At 40.1% G+C, this 25,116-nt stretch overlaps 1 protein-coding gene across 1 annotated transcript; it reads right to left on the bottom strand.

Moving 5' to 3' along the window:
* Positions 1 to 669: 669 nt before the first annotated feature.
* On the bottom strand, positions 670 to 24,894 carry cplx2a (complexin 2a). Its single transcript, XM_050044481.1, has 4 exons — positions 24,662 to 24,894; positions 23,136 to 23,220; positions 5,374 to 5,552; positions 670 to 2,368 (listed from the first exon to the last, which is right to left on the bottom strand). Exons 2-4 carry the CDS (start codon positions 23,164 to 23,166, stop codon positions 2,177 to 2,179), a joined length of 402 nt encoding a protein of 133 aa, XP_049900438.1. The 5' UTR covers positions 23,167 to 23,220; positions 24,662 to 24,894; the 3' UTR covers positions 670 to 2,176.
* Between the last annotated feature and the right edge of the window lie 222 nt (positions 24,895 to 25,116).

Below are 25,116 nucleotides of genomic sequence, written 5' to 3'. Positions count from 1 at the left end.
CTATTTTTTCAGTATTTTTAAATAATATAGGAAAAAAATATAGGAATTATAGGAAAATGTATTTTCGTCCCTNATACACAGTTCAGCTTTGTTACAGTTTGATAATGGACCTCTATGGAGGGCCATAAAAAAAATATATATATATATATATATATAACATAAGCATTTTCATTTATTTGTTCATTAATTTCTGTATATAATTATTCACATATTTGTGAAAATATTTATTTTTGTGTTTTTAAATAACTATTTTTTCAGTATTTTTAAATAATATAGGGAAAAAATATAGGAATTATAGGAAAATGTATTTTCGTCCCTTTATTTTTCCTAATTCTTTTCTTCTTTTCCTATTCTACCTGCTACCACATTAACACATTTACAAAAGTCCACGTTGTGTCTACTTCCTGTTGTCGGCACTAAAAAGTTTCGCTAAAGCAGCATTGACAGCTCAGCCCTTCATGTAATAGCAAAAGATCATTAAAAGCACTTAGATACTTATTTGCTCACTGTATTTTATTAGGTTACAGTATGTGTAGTTGTTCCTGTTATTTTGTCCGTCCTTGTACGACACTGTCATGACTCAAAGAAGCTGGCCACTGTATCTTTCACCTGCCTGTTTCACGTCTGTTTTGAGCCGACCTCACACGGCAGAGAACAGATGATGACACATTTTTAATGTCTGTGAACAAGGTTTTAAGTTTTTATTGAATCTCAGGCAGAAACATACATGATAATCCTTTATTGCTCAATGGCATAACACGTCACGCTCGGCAGCTCATTCTCACATCCGAACCAACAATAAGTAGAACTGAATCGAGCATCACTTCACATCTGGTTTTGCAGTGGAACTAAATCAGTAGCCAAAGTCACAGTGTGTGTTTATGTGTGTGTATGTGCGTGTATGCATGTGTATGAGTGTATGTGTGTGTGTGTGTGTTGAGGGAGAGTGGTATCTTTCTTAATGCAAAATCCAGACTTATAGTCCACTTTCTAAGTGTATACTGCTTATTATAAATACATATTTCTTCTTTATTCATACAGATTCACTCAGTATTCTCTCCCTAGTAGTAGATCCTGATAGTAATAGTATATATACTGTAAGTTCTGGTTTTATGGCTGAAAGCTTAAGGTTTTGGCTGTTTGTATGAACGGCTACATGATCATTCTTCATCGAAACAATGAGCCAACAAAAAAAGAAAACCCTGTAAATGAAATTTCCTGAATGCATACATATCATTTTTTCATTACTGATATTATTAACGGTTATATCGACACAGTAGTGAAAACACACTCAAACTTAGGAGTTATTGCCTTAATATTTTTTGCATGATAAAGAAGAGGATAAAAGGGGCAGGGCGCAGTGAGTTTTTACATATTCACACAACAAACGTGTTCAGACAAATGGCATGCAAGACATGAGAAGGAGACGCACTGAACAAGGGGAATAGAAACATTTTTTAAACACTACACTACATGAATGTTATTACACTGATGTGTAGGGGAGAGAGACAACAGGTCCGACAGGGCAGAGAATGTGTAACACTGTGTGCAAAAAGTTTTACATAAGTTTCAGACATGGTCGAACACAAAACAGTAGCTTTAGGAGCACACAACAGTAGTCTTTAAATTTCCTTTTTAAAATATGGCTTATCAAGTTATCACATCTTTTCTTATTTTAGAGACAGACACACAGTAAGTATAATAATTTCATATAATATTTTATGATTGTTTGCCCACCTTGAGGCTTGTAATATTCATTTATTTATGTACAAATTGAGTGAACAGCGTGGTGGACACGGATATTATTTTTCAGTGCTGCGAGAGAGCTCTGCAGAGGAGAGAAAAAGGAGTTTAAAATGTCTCAGACTAGAAGGATAAACCATCTAACATTGTGTTTTTTAGCCCCTCTGCTCGCTGTTAGCTTCATTAGCGTAACATAGCTAACTTTAACGTTAGCTAACGTTCACCTGGCCGTCTAATGGCTGCAATTCACACTGCTGGTTCACATCTGATTCATTTCCCCACCATAAAACTTTGTCCGAACACCAACACTCCCATGCCGGATTAAATTTCATGTTCACATCTGTCATGTGGGTGGAAACCTGATTTAAGCCAACCTTGTGAATGTCGCCTATGAACTAAGCTAGATAACGTTAGCGTTAGCTTGCAAGCTAGCCTACTTCTTCAGCATGTCTTGCAGCGGGCCTGGCAGGTATTTCATCACTGTGTCCATGATGCTCTCCTCTTCCTCCTCGTCGCCGCAGCCGGCCGGCACGGCCTTCTTGGGTCGAGTCAAGCTGCCCTCTGCGGGCTCCTCTGCGGCAGCTGCTGCCTCGGCTTCAGCCTCCTCGCGCTTTTTCAAACCATACTGTTGGTCGAACACAGAAAGAGACATATGTGGAAGTTAGAGGAGTGAAGGGTGCAAAGGTAATGCAGATATTTACCAAGTGGCACCAAGGCTGAAAAATGAAGCCGACGCCCAAGTGTCAAAAGCTGCAGTTCTTCAAATGGCCACTTGAGGCTGGCTCCAAAAGTATAGGCCACCATGCTAAAATCATGGATGTATTAGGAGACCTGGATACAGCGATGAACCCAGAGCCCCATTCATTCCTATAATAGTTGCTCAGTGGTGCATGAAGCCAAAATGGTTTAACTGCCGTGTCTAAAATTACCCAGATTATGCAAGGATTATCGGTACTACTTCTGCACTCCAACAAATAGCAGGTGAACGACAGACTTATGGCCGAGCAGCTTACTTCTGCAGGCTAAAGAGCTCAATTTAGCGCTAACTTGAATGGGGATAAAATAATTGAATCATGCAGCTCTTCTAGACTTTATAAGATTCATTAGACCGAACGGATCAAATCCTGATAGTGAAATAAGTCATTTCGCGGGGGTTGTGATGCTCAAAAAAATGTATCCACTGATTTACAGACGTCTCTTTTACCATGTAAGTCAATGGGAAAGTCTTTATGAGCCAAAGGTGATCACACTAGGGACCCAGAAATTGCAGTACCACTGTTTGACCACTACGAAAATTGGCTTCAAAGCCTGGCGCATTTCCTGGTAGCCTGGTTAAAATGCACAGCTTTATACATGGTTACAGCCTGGAACAAAGAACCCTTTTGGTCTTTGTAGCTAATCTAAATATTCGCAACAACTGTACCAGGAGTGATTTTCTATAACCCACTGTTCACATTTTGTTAAAGCTTAAAGGTGCGCCTAATTAAGGACAGGCCGCCTGAGAAATCGGCTGTCTGCGAGGCTTTGCTACAGTCTATGAGTCAGATCCACTCTTCGCTTTCTTCTGAATATGGTCACTTCTGGATCCAAAACTCCAAGATGGAAACAGCCAAAATGCCAAACTCGAGTCTTCCACATGGGATTCACCAAATCAAAGGATGACATAGCAATGGCTACTGTATGTCCATTATTTATACAGTCTGTTATAATTACAGGATTGTACAAACCAAAGTTCTCTGAACATCATGTTATTTGATGCATTATTATCTGTTAACTGTGCATTTAGTGGGTTGGAGCTGCAGATCTCCTAAAGAAATGTGGATCGATTCTGCCACCTGTCAGTTGGACAACACAAACACATCTGCTGAATGTGTCATTTCCAAATGTCTTTAACATTTAACAGCTATTTCTTTCTTGATGGTTTCTTTCTGGGTCCAAGTCAGTCACATTACCTGCAATTTCTACTGTGGCCACTACGCCAAACATCGCATCTAAACATCTATTACTGCAGCTTTAAGAGATGAGTTGCCTTCTGCTGAAGCTGCGTGTGTATGTGTGTGTGCCTGCTAATGTAGGCTTAAAAATACTGCACATTGAAAATATAACACTACATCCATTAGAGTAGGTCAGGTCAGATATATTAGATTATTGTAAAGTCAGAGTTTACAACCACCTAGATGGTGATGTGAGTTGGTAACTTATTATTATGATAACTTCAGTATAACATGAATGCGAAATATCGCACATGCACTGCTACCCATCCATCCTATTGAACACTGAGATCACCCATCCCATGGAGCCTTGTTCTGTCTTCCTGTTTTGAGCAGCTGCTAACCCTTCTTTTTTGTCTTTGTATTCATCTTGCTCCTGTCTGCGTCTTTCAGCAAAGCTTTGCGAGATGTCACAAACAGAGTAGATATCTTCGGTGCTGCTTTTCAGTGTTCACACACCGTTACAGCAGATGTCACAGACTTGCGGTGTGAATTTGTTTGAAAGGCACGCAAGAAAATTCACAACAGCTTTGAAAACTGTTGCCAACAAAAATGTTAATAATTTCCCAATAACTGGATGAAACTGCACTGCACATGACACTATTTGCTCTGTCGAGAAGTCTGAGCATGTGTAAAAAAAAAAAAAAAAAAAAACATTCTTCAGCTGTAATATGGACATTTCTCGCAGTATCTGGCACAAAGCTGTGGATAAAACTGAGGAGGAAGCTGACAGAACCCCTTCAGTAACAAGCACTTTGGGAGTTGTTCCTCACTCTTTGCTCTCCTCCGGGAGAACTTAAGATGAATAGAGGAGGTGAGGAGCCGGGGAGGAGTGCCGCTTTTCATCCCGCTGATTCACAATATTCCCCTCAGACCTGCCCCACCCACAGACTGGCTGTCTCTCACACTGCCTCTGCAGTGAGGTGGGTACACTGCAACCCTCACCATCACAGCAGCCTCGCAGCCTACTACATCAGTGGAGAGGGGAACTTAAAGCAAATACTGTCTGCGTATGAACCTAAAGTGTAGACATTAAAATACATATTATACTAATTCAGCCATTAACGAGTACAAACAAGCCTCCTAACATCCCGTTGTTGTGCCTAAAGCATTGAAGTAGTTTACTGAACAAGAATTTGGATAGTGTTTTGCATTTCTAAAGCGTTCCTCTCTGACCCACTAGTTTCTGTCTAAAAATTCAGATTTATTCTTATTAATCATCGCGCCTCATTTCGCTCATCTACTGCCTTCCTCTTCCCTCACTTCTGCACAGCTCCTTCCTGATCCTCCACTGATCTATTTTAAAATTACATAAAAGCAAACAAAAATAGTCTGATGATAGTCTGTCTCAAACACAGGTCTGTTATAAAAAGGGTTTAGCTGTCATGCAGCCAAGACGAGAAGCCTTCAGAAGCTACTTAGACATGGAAATACAGGACGGCATCCAGAATCATCAAAACTTCTTACATGAATGTGGCACAGTTTTACAGTGATTTTTGCAATTGCTCATCTGATTGCCTTCACACCAGTTTAATGTTCACATTTAAAACTGGTCTTTATTTTTATTGGTAGCCTATTTTCTGAGACCTACTGACTCAACACCTTGTGTTGGGTAAATTAAACTAGACTGTCGTCATACCTTATCCCTGATGCCTTGCCTCATGCTTTCCCTCTCAGCCTCCATCTTGGCATATTTGGCCTTCCTCTCCTCCTCCTGCTGCCTCAGCGCCTCCTGTCTCTCCTCCTCTTTCTTGGCTGCATCAGGGTCCTCCTCCTTCTCCTCCCCACCCAGCATCTTGCCCACATCAGGAGGACCTCCTGAGAAAGAGAGACATAAAAAAACAACATCAGAAAAACACGAGGCGCGATGACAGCTCCAGCAGGCCTCTAGGACTGAGATATTGAACTAATAAATTAGTCTGTGAGATGAGACGTCCAACAGAAACAAAACAAGCAGATAAATGGACTGTGGAATATACACAAAGATGAATTTACAAACCTCAGGTGAAGCCATAACTGTTATTATATTGTGCCAATATTGAACACTGGTTGATGTCAAGTTTAATAAGTTTGCTCATTTTTCTTTCCAAAGAACTTGTGAGATTTATTTCTTCCCACAGGACTGTATTCTGTCAGTGGAGCTTTTTAAAATTGCATTTAGACGATTGGGGGACACTTAGTCTTTTAGACAGGATAACCCATTCTATGGGAACCCAACGGGGACTTCATTAAATAAAAATGTAAACTTGAAAATTAAAATGAAATTCCACATTATAATTTTCCACATATTAATATGCAATAATCCAATTTTCATTTTCATTTTCAAATATAAAAAAATTCAACAATGGACATCATTTTCTATTTATGCAAGCGAGCAATATTTAGTTAAAAAATAAAAATGCAATCTGTCAGTCCTCTCTTCAAGGTGGGTCTTTACTTATGACATCACTTCCTCATTCACCTGTCGACCTGGGCCAAGGGCATGTATATCTGAAAACGATGTGCATGTTACTACGGTTTTCAGGTTGAACGACATCAGTGTGCAACGGACTTTAAGGTACGTTTTTTTTTCTTGTTTGGTGGCCGTGTCAGATTTGTACCCAATCATGTGTATGTTGGAGCCATAATGTAATTTTTGTTTATTTTATTATCTTAACACAAGGTAAATATATAAATATAAATATACACATTCAGTTATTAAACTGAACACAGGGTGGAGCATTCATGTGTGAAGGGCATGTGGGTAAGTTCCAGGTAATAGGAATCAGGTGTGTGATACGGGACGCAATCAGTTTTTGACCATGTCATGTGAGCATGTCGAAAAGCATGAAGTATTAGCTCATAAAACTGAATTTGCTGAATGGAATAATGATTACATATGGACAATTCTGTCGCCCTTCTGTGATATGGTGAGTATGTATTTATTGTATTGAGAATAAATGGATCGCCAAATCCAAAGTGAGAAAGCGCATTGGACATGGGTTTATTGTTAGCCCAGAACATGCGTCCAGAACAAGTTCACCCGTTCACCCCTCAGTGGCTTGCTTAGTCATTTTGTTTTGTTAAAAAGTCATAACAGTGTATATAAACCAAATTCTGGGAAATCTTTACTTATTGTACGTACAATTTTTGTTTTCATGTCACACTCGCTTTGGCAATGTAAAGTATGTTTTCCATGCCAATAAAGACCCAATAAAACTGAATAAACTGAATAAAACCCCACTGTATTTACAGGCAGTGCACCTGTGTAACACGACAGGGTGTTCAACGCACATTACATCATTCAGTTGTCTTAAGTGCAGTACATATACCTTGTTAATTTATTTAATCTGTCCACATAGTGAAAGCCTGTATGTATATAAAACCCTCACTGCTCTATCATATTAACATATGTTACATATTTTGTCCTTAATCGTATCCTATTACTACATTCAACAACCCAGTTTCCCTGTGAATCACTTACATTAAAACAAATGTGTTGTAATATAATCTCCTTGCTGTTTGCATTGGTAGGACGAGTATCATTATCTGCCATTCAATATGTTACATTCATTTTATATTTCAGATATTTATCACTCTCAAAATTTTCTTTGGACAATATTTGGAAGTATTAATTCTGTTTTTTATAATGTTTTCCTGCTTTATATCTATATTGACCTTATTCTTTTTGTTATCTTCATAGTTTCGTACTTTTTTTTTTTTTATTCTTTTTGTTATCTTCATAGTTTCGTACTTTTTTTTTTTTTTTTTTTTTTTACATCTGAGGCCTTTTAACTTCTTAATTTTGCGCAATTTACTGGAGTAGGTAAGAAAGCATTTCACTGCACATTGTGATTATGTGGCGAAGAACTTTAATTATGATTTTAAAAAGAAATATCTGACTCAACATTTGTCGATGCCTTCACTCTGTTGACAGGCTGACTGGAGACACTCGGGGTACATGCCCAGTATCCCTAGTTGTGAGTCTGCATTCCCCTATGCAGCAATATAAGGACAGTTATGAACACAGACTAAAACTTTTTGTTGAGATTTATTTGATGTTTTATGTATTCCTTTAAATTAAAATGTGTTTTCTGTCAATTTTATTCATATACAGGATCTAAATGCTGTTTTAAAGACAATGTGCAATGCTAATACAGTTCTGATGGAAAAAAATCCCTTTATTTAAATGTCTTTCTCACCACATTTCCAGAAACATTACTGAGGACATGAACTCATTGTCCTCAGTGGTAGCTACAGCCCTGATGGTTTCCTAACTGAAGGTCAAGGGCTGTGAGAGCGCATACAGTATAAATATGACTTCTGCTTATTACACAACAAGGCACCAGCCCTGGAATATGTCTTACGCAAGCCCTCTTACTGTCGCTATAAGAGTTGTACATCCCATGAAATAATGCTTTGTGATACCGAAGCAGAAAAACGCTGAGCTTTGCAAACAAGAATAAGCTGTCAACAGGCATCAACAGAAAAGAAAGAGATGAGGAGAAAAGCCAAAGGTCTGAGGGATTTGGGCAAACACAGGAGCACATAAGTAGTGTGGGGGAGGACGGAAAAAAGAGAAGAAGAAACAGGGACAGGGGCGATGGGGAGTCGGTATACTGCTGAAATTTGTGACAAAACAAGACATATTTAGGAAAAACAAGAGGAACATGAGGAGAGGGAGAGAGAATCTGTCAGAAACTATTGAGTCCAATTAGATGAGCTGTTCCAGTTAGTGGGATTAGCCAGCAGTTTCTGTGGGACCTGATGGAGAGGGAGAGAGTGTGACAGTTGAAAAGATGGAGGGAGGGGAAGGAAAAGAGGGATGAAGAAAGAGAAGAATGAAAGGGAGGGTTAAGTCAGGCTGAGAAGGAGGAGGAGGAGGAGGGGGGAAAGGTTGAGAGGCAGACAAGGGGTATCTGAGGAGAGAAAGAAAGACAGAGCACTCCTTCAGTCTGCAACTGCCCCCGGTATCGTTTGTATTTTTGACTCATCAGCATAAAAAAAACGAACTGCAGCAAAATGCGGAGAGATAAAAGACAGGAGAGAAGGAGGGGAGGATGAAGTGGGATGGGATGAGTGCAAGAGCAATGAAGGAGAAAAAGAAAGGGTGAAGGGAGAAATAAAAACATCAGGGGAACTGCAGGCTATAAAAACTAAGTGAGGTTTACAAATTCTTTTGCTGACCTTTTAGAAATTTGATGAAAATTTATGCTACATTTATTAGAATATGATTTAAACATGAGAGAACTTATTGGCTGCACATTTCCATCTACACAAACAGAACTAACAGTATAGATTAAATGCAAAGATAGGCATCAATGTGAGACATTGCAGTTGTACATTAACATAACATGCACAATCCATATAGACACCAACATAGGATGGATGTAGAAAAAACAACTATCACGATATTTTGGACCAAAAACATCAATATTAACATTGTGACTATATTACAGGGTTGACCATTGGTGCTTTCCCAAAATATTTACACAATGAGGAAAAATAATAGAATAAATAATCAAAACATAATGTGGATATAAAGAGAGAGTGGGTGAAAGCTATGGCTGCTCGATCGTGGCAAAAATCATGATTGCGATTATTTTGGTTCAACTTTAAAATCATGATTATTTACCGCTATTACTCATTAACTTTGGAAACTTCGTGCAATTACCGAACTTTTCAAAGTCTTCTGAACAGTGTATTTTCTTGAACTTTATATATTATTTTACTGAAAAACAAATAGAAAATAAATGTAAAAAAAATGACATGAATAAATAAAATGAATAATATATAAATATAAACCCAGCACAAGAGGAGAGCCCCGTGCTGCTGTCAGAAAAGCAATGGACTGCGATAACTCTGAGCAGCATGGGAGTGAATTACAAAATAATATTTTTGAATATATTTCATGCTGCCTTTTCCCTGAGGGTCTGATTAAGTTGTCAAATTTGTCGTTAGTCACTTTTTAGAAATACAGTCACTAAGAGGGTCTTAAATGTTACTGTATCTAGCTAGAAAGTTGGCACCACTGAGTGCACCATTGTAAAGGAAATGGGTGTGTTGGATTTAAAACACAAGACAAAATTAAGAAATGAAAAGCGAAAAATCACCTTGATTTTTTATTTTTTTAAGATATTTTTGGGACATTTTTACCTTTTAATTTACCTTGAAGCCAAAATCATAATTGAAAATAAAATTTGCTTAATCGCCCAGTAAGTAAAGCTAATCATAGAACAGCTAGAGCGGTGATGCAGGCGCTGTGCGGGACCATTGTGGTGAGGAGAGAGCTGAGCCAGAAGGCAAAGCTTTCAATTAACTGGTCCATCTACATCCCAACCCTCAGCGATGGTCATGAGCTCTGGGTAAAGACCAAAAGAAGAGGTCGCAGATACAAGCGGCCCAAATGACTTTCCTCCAAGGGGCCGCTGGGCCTTAGAGATAGAGTGAGCCTTAGAGAAGGAGCTCAGACATCCGGAGGGAGTACGAAATAGAACTCCTGCTTTTGCATCGAAAGGGGTCAGTTGAAGTAGTTCGGCCTTCTGATGAGGATGCCTCCTGGGCACCTTCCATTAGGGGTCCAACTGGCAGGAGGCCCCGGGGCAGACCCAGAACACGCTGGAGGGATTATATATCTCATCTGGCCTGGGAACATCCCAGGGTCCCCCAGGAGGAGCTGGAAAGCATTGCTGGGGAGAGGGGCGTCTGGAATACTTTGCTCAGCCTGCTGCCCGCGACCTGGCTTTGGATAAGCAATTGAAAATGGATGGATGGAACAGTTTGGTAGGCTCAGAAAATTACATCACTTTACTGTAATGCAGTCTGTAACACCAGGAAAAGAATATTGTGACTATATATCCTCTTAGACTGTGTATATCGTAATACTGTAAGTGATGTCTCTTTCTGGTTTTAGAGGCTGCATTACAGTAAAGTGATGTAATTTCCTGCTCTAGCTTCTCTTTTATTTGTCTTTACCCGAGTCATTATATCTACATTATTGATGACTTATTTATCAAAAATCTAACGCTACGTATTTTGTGAAAGCACTCGGAGTCAACCCTTAAATATCATCGCAATGTCAATATCAAGGTATCTGGTCAGAAATATGGTGATATTTAATTTTCTCCATACCACACAATATCAATAACAATAAACTATCTATATACTGTCCAGCCCTGTTTAATCTAAATGAGTGACTCACAGTCTTTGGACACTTCATTTAGTCCATATTGTGTAATACACTGCCAACAAACTGGGAGAGCATGAAAGCCAAAATGGCTGAAGAGACAAAGAAGATGGCCACCAACAGAGACTTCAAGTGTATCACCAATCAGTGCTGTGTACACCACTGCACAGACCATGCTGTTTAATGCACAGATGCTTCCTGGGAGCTGCAGAACACACCACAACAGTGAGGGCTCAGCACCAAAGATGGACACTGAATAAGACGTGAATAAAACAATCACATTAATGAGCCACTTGGATTTGAAGTGAAAGACACAGATGAGACAGAAACACAGAGGAAGTGAGAAGAAATCCAAAGTAAACTGAGGTATTGCTGCATCAGCATTTGATGATCAGCACAAAGCAGCTGACACAGCAATATTTCCCCGACCATAATACACTATCTTCATCAATATCTGTCCTCTTACAAGTGTGCGTGTGCGTGAGAGAGGGAGATCGTGAGGAAGAGAGGGATGTCTTGAGCTAGAGAGCATATACAGTGAGAGTTCCTATATGCACATGTGGATATGAATAATTGCTTAGCTCCATTTTAGGCTCTCATGCATGAGCACTTGTGTGGCTGAGCAATTACTTTCCATGTGTGTGAGTGTGCAGATACAGTACGTTTGTGCATGGATAGGCATATGTGGACACAAATTATGTATGCAAATATATCTGGTGTGACTTTGCATTAATTATAAATTTTGCAGTGCAACCGATATTTAAGAAAGTGGCTTATTACCCACTTAAGTGTTACTCTGACTTTAATGACCACTACACATTCATACAGTATAGTCTGTTTTATCTTAATTGCGTTGCTAGGAAACAGCTTGCATGCAGTTTATTTCCTGTCAGCTGCTGATATAAGCAAACACTGCAACTGCAACAGGGATTCAAATTGGACCAATTAAGAATCAGTGCTTGCTGCTGAGTCTCTTTGTAGTTGGTTTGTATCTCTCTGAAGTCCCTGTTGGTCTCTTTGTAGTCATTTTGTGTCTTTGTAGCCACTGTGGGTCTCTTTTTAGTTGCTTTGTATCTCTTTGAAGTCCCCGTGGGATGTTTGTAATTGTTTTGTGTCTCTTAGTGGTCATTTTGAGTCTCTTTGTATCTCTTTGAAGTCCCTGTGGGTATCCTTGTAGTCATTTTGTGTCTCTCTGAAGTCCCTGTTGGTCTCTTTGTAGCTGTTTTGTGTCTCGTTTTAGTCCCTGTGGGTGTCTCTGTTGTCATTTCGTGTGTCTTTGTAGCCACTGTGGGTCTCTTTGTAGTTGTTTGGTGGGTCTTCATGGTCATTTTGAGTCTTTCTGTACTAGTTTCTTTGTGTATAGTTACTTTGGGTATTTTTGTAGTTGTTTACACCTCTTTGTAGTCATCTTATATCCCTTTGTGGTTCTTTTACCCCTTTTTGTAGTCTTTGTGAGTCTCTGTGTGTCTCTTTGTGGTCATTTTGAGTCTCTTTTATGTCGGGACGTGTCTCCTTAAGTGATATTTTGCAGATGAAAGCAAGAGAGGCCCTTGACACTCTGAGTCCCTGGGCCTGTGCCTGTTAGGCCTGTTCAGGAATCCATCCATGATCCACTGATATACCCTTTTCTATGATCTATAATTTTATTCAGCAAAACAATGAGCTTGCGCATACTGTGAAAATCAAAATTAATGTTTACATGGACTGATACCCGCAGTAATGTCAGAATATATCCCAGAATATCCCTGGTGTATTTCAGATCTCTCAGAGCCAGAGTTAGAGCTTATCTGACACACTGCAAAGCGGATTCGCGATCAGTTGATGATCTTGGTACCTGAATATCTTCAATAGATGTAAACACCGCTATTGAATCCCCTAAGTGGAGCAATGACTCACAACCATTGTCAAAAGATTCCCTTCCCATGCATGGCCCAGAAAAAGCCCTCTTCTAACTACACACTGCCAAACCAAAACAAATTTGGTCTGGTTTCACAAAATCTTATTAGCACATTCAGATGGTCTTTGTCCAACTGTTAAAAAAAGAAGGATCCTGAGAGACAAAGCCCTGAGTTATATTGAGCTATGATCCCAGCTCATGCTTTGTGAGCCATTACAGAGATACAGCAATGTCCTTTCAAACCAGAATTATTCTATTAAGCTCTCAGGCATCACATAAGCTGTGTCGAGCTATGTTTTTTGATTAAAGTGTCTCTACACTTTACCCCTGCATACTCCATGAGGTTGTAGTAGTTGTCAGAATGACATTCGGTATAATAGCTAATAAAAGCCTGTAATGGAAAGTCGACAGGTTGGCCTTTAGCCTTCTTTCAGAATTTTTGTATAATCCACATTATATTAGAGGAGTCAACATCGGCAAAGACAAAGAAGCACTCCATTTGAAAGCAGTTGACGTGTATATTTGTATGAAATCTGACATGTAGACAAAAGAAAATGTGATGTTTAGGAGTGGACTTGGACGTCTGTAACACTGGTTATCCATTACCTTTCATACACATACAAATCATCTCCAAGATGAAATCAGCTGATCCCTGGGGTAAGGGTTTTTTGTTCTGTGCTAAATTCAACTTTTTAAGACATTTTCCAACTTTCCCAGCAGACCTAAAGTTATACCATGATTCTGTTCTTGATACTTGGACATTGCTTCACAGCTTAGATAAAAGGTGTCATCTCTCTAATCCCTTCCTTCTCAAAGTTCTTTGCTAAATCTTTGTTAAATCCAAAGTCTCGAGGGAAAGAGGCAAAGAAGACTAACCTTAGCTAACTCTCCCAGTGCTTGAACCTTTGACAGCATCAGATAAACAGTACTTTATCTACTCTCTTCCCACTCCAGGTTCTCAAGGCAAATCCCCTCTCTGACTCCAAAGTGTGGTGGGAAAGCGGATGAGTGTAAAAGATCTAGGTTTGGCCTCCAGGACAGACAGCCATTGTCTCAACACAGCTTATTAAACAGCAGGAAAGAAAATGTGAGAAATCGGTGGAAAGGGAGGAGAAAGTGTGCTCACTGTTGTTCCGCTGTGTAATTGGTGGCAGTTATGCTTTGAGTCAGCTTAAATTTCCCTGGAGCCGTTCGGCACAATGTATCAGGGCAAGACAAAGTGAGACAGCTTTATTTTGCACTGGGACTTTAGCTCACAAATGCAAGCTCACCCTCTTGACCCACAGTTTTAAAAATATCAGCTGTTGTTTTGTAAGTTAAAGTGAAAGTTAAGAGTGTGAAAAAAGTCCAGTTGTTGGCATTATACATTTCTGTAAACCACGAATACATTACATTTGTATGTTTCGTATATCATATCTTGTCAGTCCAAGGTGGAGGGGACGGTGGATGGTGTGTCACCTTGGCAAGATAGCGGCAAGGCTGCAGACTATTGTTCGAAACCAACAAACAACAGTTGTAATGTAGGTGTTCTGTAGCGACCAATCGGTAGGAACAGGGCCACCAATGCCGTCATTTTTCACCTACACGTGGCTGCTTTTCCCACCGGGATTGCGCCCCGCAAACAGGATAATTTAAGCCGAAACATTGGTTTTTGTGCCTGAGCCTAACCACACGTCAACCACACCAGTGTTCAAACATAGATTTTCAACGTATCTTAACTCTACCTAATAACTTGCAAATGTAACATATCCATGATTTGCAGAGACATATGACATCTTTCTGGCTTTTGAGCTGAATTTTTCCCACAAATTCCTTTCTAAAACATCAGTATTTTTCATCGTGGGAACATTACAGTAATGTTCATGTAATTTCCTCTAAAACAGATGTAATGGTGGAAATTTTGAAAATCATTTTACTTAAAAAGAAACACCTCCTTATTTTCATTAATATATGATTGTCAAATTTGTTGCTGTTATTTCTGGTGATTTCTTGATTTTAATTTGCAACAAAATTAAAATCTTTGAGTTTTATATTCATGCTTTTATAGGAAACCTAATTAGATTTAATTAGGGATAAGGGAATAAGGAATAACAGATTTAAAGGTCCAAAGATAATATAATTTTAATTTAAACATACTGCAGTTGTTGTTTTTCTTCTGTGACTGCACAAACAGCATTAACATCTGCATATTGCTGCTCTATTATTCAAAGGATCCGGACATACTGTCAAACACACACACACCCTTTATGCTGCAGGAGGAGCTCAAGGTCAGTCCGCTGAACTGAATCTAATTTGTTTGAGTAACGCGTGAGAAGAAGATGGGGAAGTGTGTCTGTGTCAGCGATGGAGACCTGATTCTCTCAGCCAATCATATTAGAGTGCTGCTAAATGTGATTATCTGTACTTTGAGGAGACGAGGTGAGGGGAGAACATCTCAAGGTGTCTTCTGTTTTCATTTCACCTTAAATCACACAGCTTTGTCTCACTTAACCAGTGACAATGTCACCCATTAGAGCAATGTGATGCACTTCTCCTGACACATTGTTAGGCCTACATGTCGACATATGATCTTGTGTTGAAGTTAGATTAAAACTGTAATAAATAATGATTTTAAAAAATGATGTTAAAGGTTTTGAATGCACAAGTGTGTTGAAAAACATGGAAGCTGAAGTTGAAGGCAAGACAAAAAATGTTATTATAACCTTGTTAAAATGCTTTTATTAGCAACAACAGTGGTAGACTATCCCTATATTCTTTAGATGGCCGAGTAATTTCATTAAACAGCTGCGGACTGTAGGTTTTTTGTTTTTTTTTTGCAAAATAATAAATCATATTAGTTCAGGACTATTTTCAGCTGTGGAATAATACACATTTGATGCACTACTGAGTACTGCAGCAGGATGGACTGTGTGTGATTGGCCCGAAGTAAAATACAGCATCCATGTCGGTTGTAATGAAGAAGTATGTTAGCCAGAACAACAGTGTGGCTCACTGATGTGTTTCTAATTATATTATAAAAGTTTAGGGGCAATGAAGGAGTTCTGTGGCACAATCTGACAGTAGAAAGTAAATTTATAAACCATCAGGCCTGATGTTTAATGTTAATTATAAAGAAGTGGATCAGCTACGTTTAAATATCATGTAGCGTTAGGTTGTTTCCTAATTCTGTGTGTAATACATGGTGAGCAGTTATTAAAAAATAATGCAAAACACTGAGCATGGTGGTGTCAACTCTAGGTCACTTGTCTTTTCTGCAAGATGCAACAGTAACAAGCTTTTCAGAAATGCTTTTTACAAGCACATCATTTTTGCATCGTTTTACAAACCTAAAAAAATAAATAAATTGAAAAAAGCACTGGCAATTGCCAAAAAGCTTTAGTCAGGACAAGGATGCTCACTGTCATACACTATTTTAAGTACCCACAAGCTGCACTAACAAGCCAAGCGTCTTATCAAAAGAGCACATACCACTTTTGGTGTCAGCCCAGAGGGAATGAGTCATTGATCCTATTCATATGTGCATCTTCATTTAGCTGTCCAAAATATGACTGTCTCCATCTTTTTTCAAGTCAAGGCAATTTTAGCAACCCTGTGTCCTAGAACTTGTGCTTGTATGTTACTAAATTGCTGTCTTAATGACGTTGTGGCAACGTAATCAACTTTCCTTTGGGCAAGGAAAAATACATTCATGTACCATGTGGGCTTTGGAAGGAGGTGACTGGGGAGGACAGTGGGCATATAAAGTGCAGGGCCTTAAGGAGGCCCTCTCTAAATGCAATTCCAGTGTGGCCTCCCATCGCCTTTTTAGATACATAACACTTTGATCAAAAGGATGCTTTTCTCTCCTAAGATACAATTTCTTCCTCAGATTTACCTCCTGACATTTCTTTTACAGTTAAACTTTCTGAACGAGTAGTAAGCAACATCTCACCTGGTAATAAATCCAATCCAGCCCACAAACACAGAGGGATCTAGACTCATTACTGCTGATGCAACTAATGCCTTTCTTATGTAACCGTTTAATAATATTGATGCAACTTGTCGATTAGGTAGTTTTGAAATTAAAATAAACTGCACCCCTGGCTCCCTATATTACATTTTGGGGGTCACCACCGTAGCCCACAGGCTCTTACAAATTCTCAGCCTGTAAGCAAAACTTATTAAGCTGTTCTTCATTTTATAGTCAGGATTGTTACTACGTAATTAATCTAGTGCTGTTGTTATTTAGGAGCAGTGAAACAGACCCTCACAAAGCCTTTACACCTTACCTTAAATTCTTGCTGTGGTTTCCCTGTGCACAGATTGCATCTGCTCCTAAGCACTTCAGTGCTGACTCGGCACTTCCCAACTCCTAAAAGCTGAAGTTAGTTTGACAGACTAGGGAGCTGTTAAGTGAGTTAGACATTAGTCCCAAGGCATGGAGCTCAATCAAACCCCGAAGGCCTCAGGCAGCAGTCAAACTTTGACTACATCAGCAGAAAAGTCAGCGTTACACAGCCAGCAGGCGAAAGGTGGTTTAATTAGAAAATTAATAAATATTAAACTTTTGTATTATGTCTCATTGCTAAATGTGTAGCTTGCCAAATTAGAATCTGCTGCAGGAATATAGAGAGTCAGGCGAACATTAACTATACTTAAATGTACATTATAACATCATGAAATCATTACCAGGTTAATTTCAAGACAAATCTGTACATTTAATAACAAGAAACATTTGTGTCAAGAGGACTGTCAACTCCTGTCTTCACACAGTTAATATTTTGGCAGCACTGTGTCCAGTTTGGTAGGATATCTGTTGGACTGATTTACAGCACCAGCGATGGCACTACTGCAGTGTGGGATGCAATGGAGTTCAAAGGAAGTGGGATTTTAATTTTGAGCATTTTTTTTTTTGCATTAACACTTTCACTGATACAAGGTGGTGGCTGCCGATCATTTTTTACATCTTGTGGTTTATGTTAATTATTCATTTCTTTGTGGTGTTCCTCATCCATATCATGGGTGTGAAGATAAACTGTGTGTGTGTACAGTGTGTAAAAACCCTTTAAGGTAAATGTGTGATTTGTGTTTTGGACCACTAACTAAAATCAGCCCTATCTCCTAGCAATTTGATTTTTATACAACTAATTTGAAATGGCAAATCAATTTTTTAAGGGAAACATAATGCAGAGCGAGTTACACTTTATCAGCATGAGAAAATGTTGTTAATTAACATACCTGGCAAGGCACAAAACTGTTGATGCTGAACATATCAGCAAAATGTTCACTGACAACCTTACCTTTTTTATTAACATTTAACCAAAATCACAATCTTTCCCTAACCTTAACCTAAGTGTGCACTCCTAAGAGAGGAGTCTCCACGTGAACCCACAGTTCTGGTGTTAAGTATTCCAAAACATATGTAGCATTCCTAACACAAGAGGTGGTGATGGAAAAAACAAGGAGATCCTTCATCGAAGCCATATAAAATTCCCACCAGATTTCAAATACATTTTAGAGATGTGATGTAAAAGGTTCTTTGACAACCATTTTACACCAAGCAAAAATTTGCATGGAAATATCTAAAAACTGATTTTATGGGTTTTTATAAATGCTTGCGCATTCGTGCAGATGTAAAAATATTTCGGCAAATTTCCGCCTGCGTAAGTGTATGCTTCAGCTAATGTCATACCTCTAGGTCATAACTAGCTTGCTGCCACAATGGGGGAACGTCTTAGTAGTTGGGTGTCTCAACACCTTCTATATGACAAACAGTGTGCAACTACCTCAACAACGTACAAAACACACGATGAGATCACCCAGCAGCTGGGATATGATGATATGATGCTGATTTGCATTTGCTAACTCTTTATGTTGGTCAGGGAGTGGGGCTAGCCACAAAAGCTAGCCTTAGCATCAAATTTGGGGTCGGATTAATTTATGAGTTGTGTAGTTAACGTTAGCTCCTTTGACTTTATCTGTCTGGCAAGGGTTGTTGTTGTATGGAGTGTAAATCAGCTTTTTTTTGTAACTAAAACGTAACAGAGCAACGCAGATAGACTGCACTGGACTCACTGTGCATAGATGTCATGGGGAAAATTCATATGTGAATTTGCTGTATTCCCTGACCAAATTTTCATGTTGTACTGGTGAGAAACAGCTTTAAGTCATTTTAAAATAATACTTTCCAGTTCCAGTAAATTGTAATGCATGCAAGTGAGAAATTAACTCCCACTTTGTGCTGACCTATAGACATTTTTATAATCTAATAACCTGTATCTATGAACCATTTTCAGGGGTTCAAAGCATTAATGTTAAGCAGTGGATATAATGTGCCAAGATGAAGCATGCACAGAGAACTTCTCACGTTTCCACAGTTTTGGCTCATGCACTGTAGATTAAAAGCTTTCCCTGTCTGAGCCTGCCAGCTGAAGATACACAAGATATGTAACACTTGCACTGACTTAAAATACACCCATGTCCACTGACCTACAGTAAGACAGAGAAATGGCTATGCAAAAACCTGTCCATGAAAACTCATCTCTAACGTTTGGTGTGTGTGAATTAAGGATGTAAAATAGGCGTGACTATCTTTCTATCTTCTACACTGCTGCCCCAAGCTCAGCAAATACAAGTCTGTGTTTGCTTCTCATATCTGATCCTCAGGTATCCAGTGAGAACATTCAAGTCCAATATGCTGTTTATTAAGTGTAAGACGACATAAGTTTGTTTTCTCCTACACAGCTGACCACATGTCCAGTGGACATTTGTAATCCCTTTGTGCTGTTGTTTCTCATTCTACCTAACGACCTTTAAGAAGTTCAGTGTGACAAGTTTCACCATAAAATTTAGTTCAGAATTTAATGTTATCTGGTATCCATGCTTTTTATGTTGCAACTTTCCAACTGTTTAAGTGCTACAGCTGTATGATTTACCTGCAAGTTGCTTTCTTCTGTTGTCATCACAACTCAACAGTACCTGCTGGTTCCATGTACTGTAACTAAAGAAAAGACAATGCAGCACAATATGGCACTAACATGGCTACTGCAGAGGAGACCCTCCAGCAAACATCTGAACTCTGCAGATGTACGGCTTTCTGGATCTGAGTCCTGCTGAATCATCGCAGTTTAACATTGCTCTGTTTTCATCCAAGTATCTGTAACCAAAGAAGCCTTGGAGGATTAGTTAATGCACTGGCAGCAACCTCTCTTTCACGGAGACTCGTCCACACACTCATCACCTAACACACTCAGCGAAACACTCAGCGACAGACAGTGTAGCAAAATCCACATCTGAACAGAAGCTTAACAAGAGCAAGGTAACAACAGGCCATAAGACTCGACCCCCACTAGATTCAGAGTAAAAATATAGCTTGATATAAGTTGTTTTATGAGGTTAACTTCAAAACCAGTTTTTCAGTAAGCTGGCAGACACACATGCAGCTCTGTATGTAGTGCATTTAGTGTCCTCATGAGCAGACGTGCTCACACAAGAGCCAGCAGCCATCTTAGCGGTTCTGTGAGGCTGAACCAATGGCTGTATATAAAGATTGATGGCGTGACAGCTCCTCAAGGGTGAAGCCAAAACATATCGATTGTCCCCTGGTGGCTGGCTGCAGTATAGGTCATTAACCCCCCTCCCTTCATGTTAGCAGATGGAACATAGTAAAAGATACATTTAGGTCAAATAAATGTTTTCCAATGATGTTTTCTGTCATTTTGGGTGTAGGTCATATCACACTGATGTATGTTCAAGTGTTGTTGTTGGTTTGAACTAGTTATTTGATGCTTTAAAAACAGGGTGTGATGTCATGATTAACAGCTGTGTATGTCAATTGGTGGACTCGCAATCAATGGCGCTGCTCGTGATTGGTTTGGATGGATGTATGGGCAGGAACTCAATATTTCAAATGTCGTCACAGCACAAGACAGCAGTGCCCGCATCCAGAATAGTTGGGCTTTATTTTTGTAAAGACGGAGAAAGTAGAGATGCCTAGTCCTTCTTTACGCTCTATGAGCTATAGAGGCACAGCAGTTCCTTGCGCTAAATGCTAACACTGATGTTTAGCTGGTATAATGTTTACCTGAGATTAATGTGTTAACATGCTAACATCTGCTAATTAGCACTGAACAAAGCACTAGTCTGAAAGGAATGTCATTTGTTTTGTAGAAATGTTGCCCTGATAACGGTGCTAGATTAGATATTAGAGGATCACCACAGTAAGTGGGATCCATCCTCTGAAAACCATGAATGTCCATGCAAAATTTCATGACAATTCACCTAATAGTTTTTGAGATATATCAGTATAGAGCAAAGCCATGCACCAACCAACAGGCATTGCCATTCACAGAATGCTGCTAGTATGCCTAATAAGAATGGTGTTATCTCTCTTTCAGGGAAACCAATCTTAAATAAATCTTAAAATGTTGCCTTTATTTGATAGATGACAGTGAAGCCAGACAAGAAATGTAGGAAGGAAAAGTCAGCAAGAGTCAGAAAGCAACAAAAGTCGCCAGCCAGAATCACCCCGAGGACGTGTTGGTTTCACAGTACGCAGCTGAAACCACTGAACCACAGGCACGCCCAATAATGCAGCCCAACTGAAACTAAATGTGATTGATTAGTGCAAACTTTTCACCAATATTGATGTATTGACTAACTTGCACTGACCGTAGGATTGATAGCTTAGCTAGATTAATTAGCTGGCTAATTGGTTTGTTTCATTATCGGATTTTTTCCCCCCTCAGGGAATTTTAAAGGTCCAGTGCACTGTCAGCATTTTCCCAGACGTATCTGTGGAAAGAGGTCACTGTGTCCCAGTCAGTAAACATGGACCAGCACCAAAGACAGCTTGCACTGACAGCAGAATAATCACCCTGACAGGCATATTGATTAATGGAGACACACACACACACACACACACACACACACACACACACACACACACACACACACACACATTATTAAACTTTCTCTTTCTTCCATCCTTTCTCACTCTCATCTTACAAAAATCCATACCCTAAAGTAGGCTTGTGCAGCCTCCATAATTCATCTTGCCTGGAGATGCAGATGTACCCTGTCCTATACAGTATCTATAAAACATCTCTCCAGCCCAGGCAAGGTACAGGCGCACACACAGGCAAACACCCACACTGTCAAATCTATTCCCAAAGTCCGCAGGCGGAGTGCAGCCCGGCTTCTGCGGAGTAAAAACCGGCATCCAATGCAATGCAGTTGATTTAAGAATTCATAGCGCAGACACGAGGCACAGCAGCTATGCAGAACGAGGCAGTGCCGGCATCCTCTGCATCCCAATGAGGAGTAGGGGCTCAGCTGTAACTCCACATCCCAACTGTAACTGCCTGACACCTCTGTAACCTGGACAACAACAGCTCAGCATCCTGCACGACTGATCAGTGTGTGTGTGTGTGTGTGTGTGTGTGTGTGTGTGTGCGTCTGCTGCATTACAACTAGTGGTGCCACTTTCCTGCCTTTCTCCTTAAAGCTATGGCTGACAAGGGGGATGAATTACAGGGCCACGATGAGGACTAATTAGGGGGCAAATAATAGCTAAGATAATATTCTAAAGGATAATACCTGAAGGCTTTAGAGGACAAAAGTCTTGTGGAAAAAAATGTTAGTCATAGTTCTTGGCAAAATAGCCCTTCTCTATTTCTCTAGCCTGAAAAGACGCCAACAGTTGGCTTGAAAAGCAAAGACTGCCTGGTAATTAAAGCCAAGTGAAAACCTCATAACTTCATGTCATCATATTATCAAGATTAGGGGAAAATTTGCCTTTTTTGCACTTAAAAACTCCTCAAATCTCACTGAGTAAACTCAAAAATGCATGAAGATCAAGCTACTGTCCTGAGAAGGTGACATTTCAGACATACAAGGTTTTCACTTGGCAGGTGCTGTCCTATTTCATCCGCAGCAGCCTCGTTTCCAGCGACTTGATGCGCTTTTATTGAATCACTGCACACAAAGACACTTTTTCCACAAAAGCAGAAATGCAGAGCACCAAAGCATGAACAGGTTTCCATAGTCCTGATCGTATCAGGTTATAAGAGTCTGCCGTTGTCAAGGACTTGACCAAAATGATGTTACGCCCTGCCCTTAGAGGTTTTTAAAGGATGGATGCAGAAAGAGGGAGAGACGGGGGTGTGTTAGGGGAGGTGGTGGGGCGTAGCTGATGTTTGAAGTAAGGAGTTTGGTGCAGGATGGATTATCTCTGTCCAGCGTCCCCACAACTACCGGGCCAGTACTGGTACAGTACTGCCGCTGTTGCTGCTGAACAACCCTTTAAATCCTTTGCACTGCAGTGCTGTTAAATCAACCTCTAGCCCGGCGGACTACTCACCTCCCAGCGCAGCTTTCATTACAAAATTCATGATGAAGCAGTTCTGTGTTCTCTTCCTTCAGTGGTCACGTTATCGGGGACAGACCTGCAGCCAGGGGACAGAATACACAAGCTATGACTGCATGAACACCACTGTTGGGACATGCAGTTTCACTCCAGTAGTTTTCATACACAAGTGTTTGATGGGATGGGGGAGGACGACGACGACGGTGATGATGATGATGAGGCTCGATGCGGACAAAAAACGACCTCCAGACTGAGATCCCTGTTTGGCAAAGGACAAAGTAGCTCTCCCACTTTTACAATAATTATACACATATACACAAGATCACTTTAACTCCTGAGAAAGAATTTACATCTTAAACAGCCCCAAAATGTGATCAATTCTAAAAAGGGTGACTAAACTAGGTTAAGATGGCTTTGCCATCCAGCACAACACCTTGTCCTGAGTTACTTCGAGACACCTGCGCCCTCGATTTACAACCAAAACTCCATCTTGTGTGGATTTCTGCTGACGTTGCCTGGCTGCCTGTGATGTATACTCGTGGAAATAACTCCCAGAAAGGGGGCGAGCAGAGGCAGGGTCAAAGATGAGCAAATGGAGGCACGGTTCATGTCAGTACTGGGCCTTAGAGAGCATCTGCAAGGGCATTACACGAGTGAGAAAAAAGGACTTTTGTTAAAAGTAGCTATGCTTTCCTACAAGGTCCTCTCATTTGTGAGTTTACATTGAGTATTATGGCACTGTATTCTCCATGATATGACAATATAAAGTGACCCAATAATCAAAAACCTTACATAAAAAATGTTTCTATAATATTGCTGCTGAGACTTTGTGTCTAAGGTACTCTGTGAGTTTGCAGACCTCGAGGTACTTCATGGTCATTAAAAATCTCCTATGTCATCTTTATAATACGATATTTTTTATGGGAAATGCAGAGATTAGACCCGAGTTTTAAGCGACCTTGTTGTACTTTATGGTAATATTCCTCACAATCTTTTTTACGACATGACAACCCCACGTAGTTTTGCTGCATTTTACAGCATCACTCTGCCATTGCGGCACAGACTCTCAGGGAAAAAAAAACCATCCCCCTTAAAAACTTGCTGCACTCATTACATCGCCGTTTCGTCCTCGAGTCATTTTCATTCGCCCCAAAGTCAAATCTGCACCAGCTGAGCGTCCTTATATCATTTCCTGGTTCCCCTTCACGTTCATCATCTGCAGCAGCATCAGCACCAGTTTCTCCTGACATGAACCCTTACAGTATTCACTCACAGCTCCTGGTGCGGTGCAGCATTTCGGCACAATTACAGCACCGTACTGTATGTACCCCCTGTTAAACGACTGCACCTGCATGCTCAGATAGGCTACACACACGCACACACAAGCCAATACGCTACATGCGCAGCGTGGAAGTGGATGGATCTTTTACCAAAGCGCTCGAGCTCATCACCATCCGGTCCCGTACAGTGAAAGCCGCACACAAACATCCCTTATCTCTGGATGCTCGGGCATCATTTACCTTGTTTTGATCCTCTTCCAAATCTTTGTCCCTCCAAAAATAAAATAAGCCTCGTCGCAGTGTTATAACCAGCCTCCTTCTTCTGCTTCAGCGAGGGGGACACAAGTTGTGCGTCTTAAAAAGGAGGGGATTGCGCCTGTGTGTGTGTCTTCCTGTGCGGCTCTCAGTTTGCAGACATGCCGGTTGTGTCAGAGTCAGGCTGCAGCGGCGGAGGAAGAGAGTCTATCCCTGCAGGACGAGATGAGAGCATGCAGAGGGAGAGAGGGGGAGGGAGGGAGCCAAACACATGAATGTAATATCACCCAAGTGAAGGTTTCTTTATATTTCTCAGTATTTCAACAGAAAAGAAACGTCAAAAAGTACTTTAAATGTCCTATTAAACTCATGCAGATGCTTGGGATCATAATAGATGACACCATGCAAGATGAACACTCAATCAGCAATATCATAAGATC

This window comes from Epinephelus moara, chromosome 5 (genome assembly GCF_006386435.1).
Source record: "Epinephelus moara isolate mb chromosome 5, YSFRI_EMoa_1.0, whole genome shotgun sequence".
In the NCBI taxonomy this organism is placed as follows: Eukaryota; Metazoa; Chordata; class Actinopteri; order Perciformes; family Serranidae; genus Epinephelus; species Epinephelus moara.
This window is presented reverse-complemented; position numbering and strand designations above follow the sequence as displayed.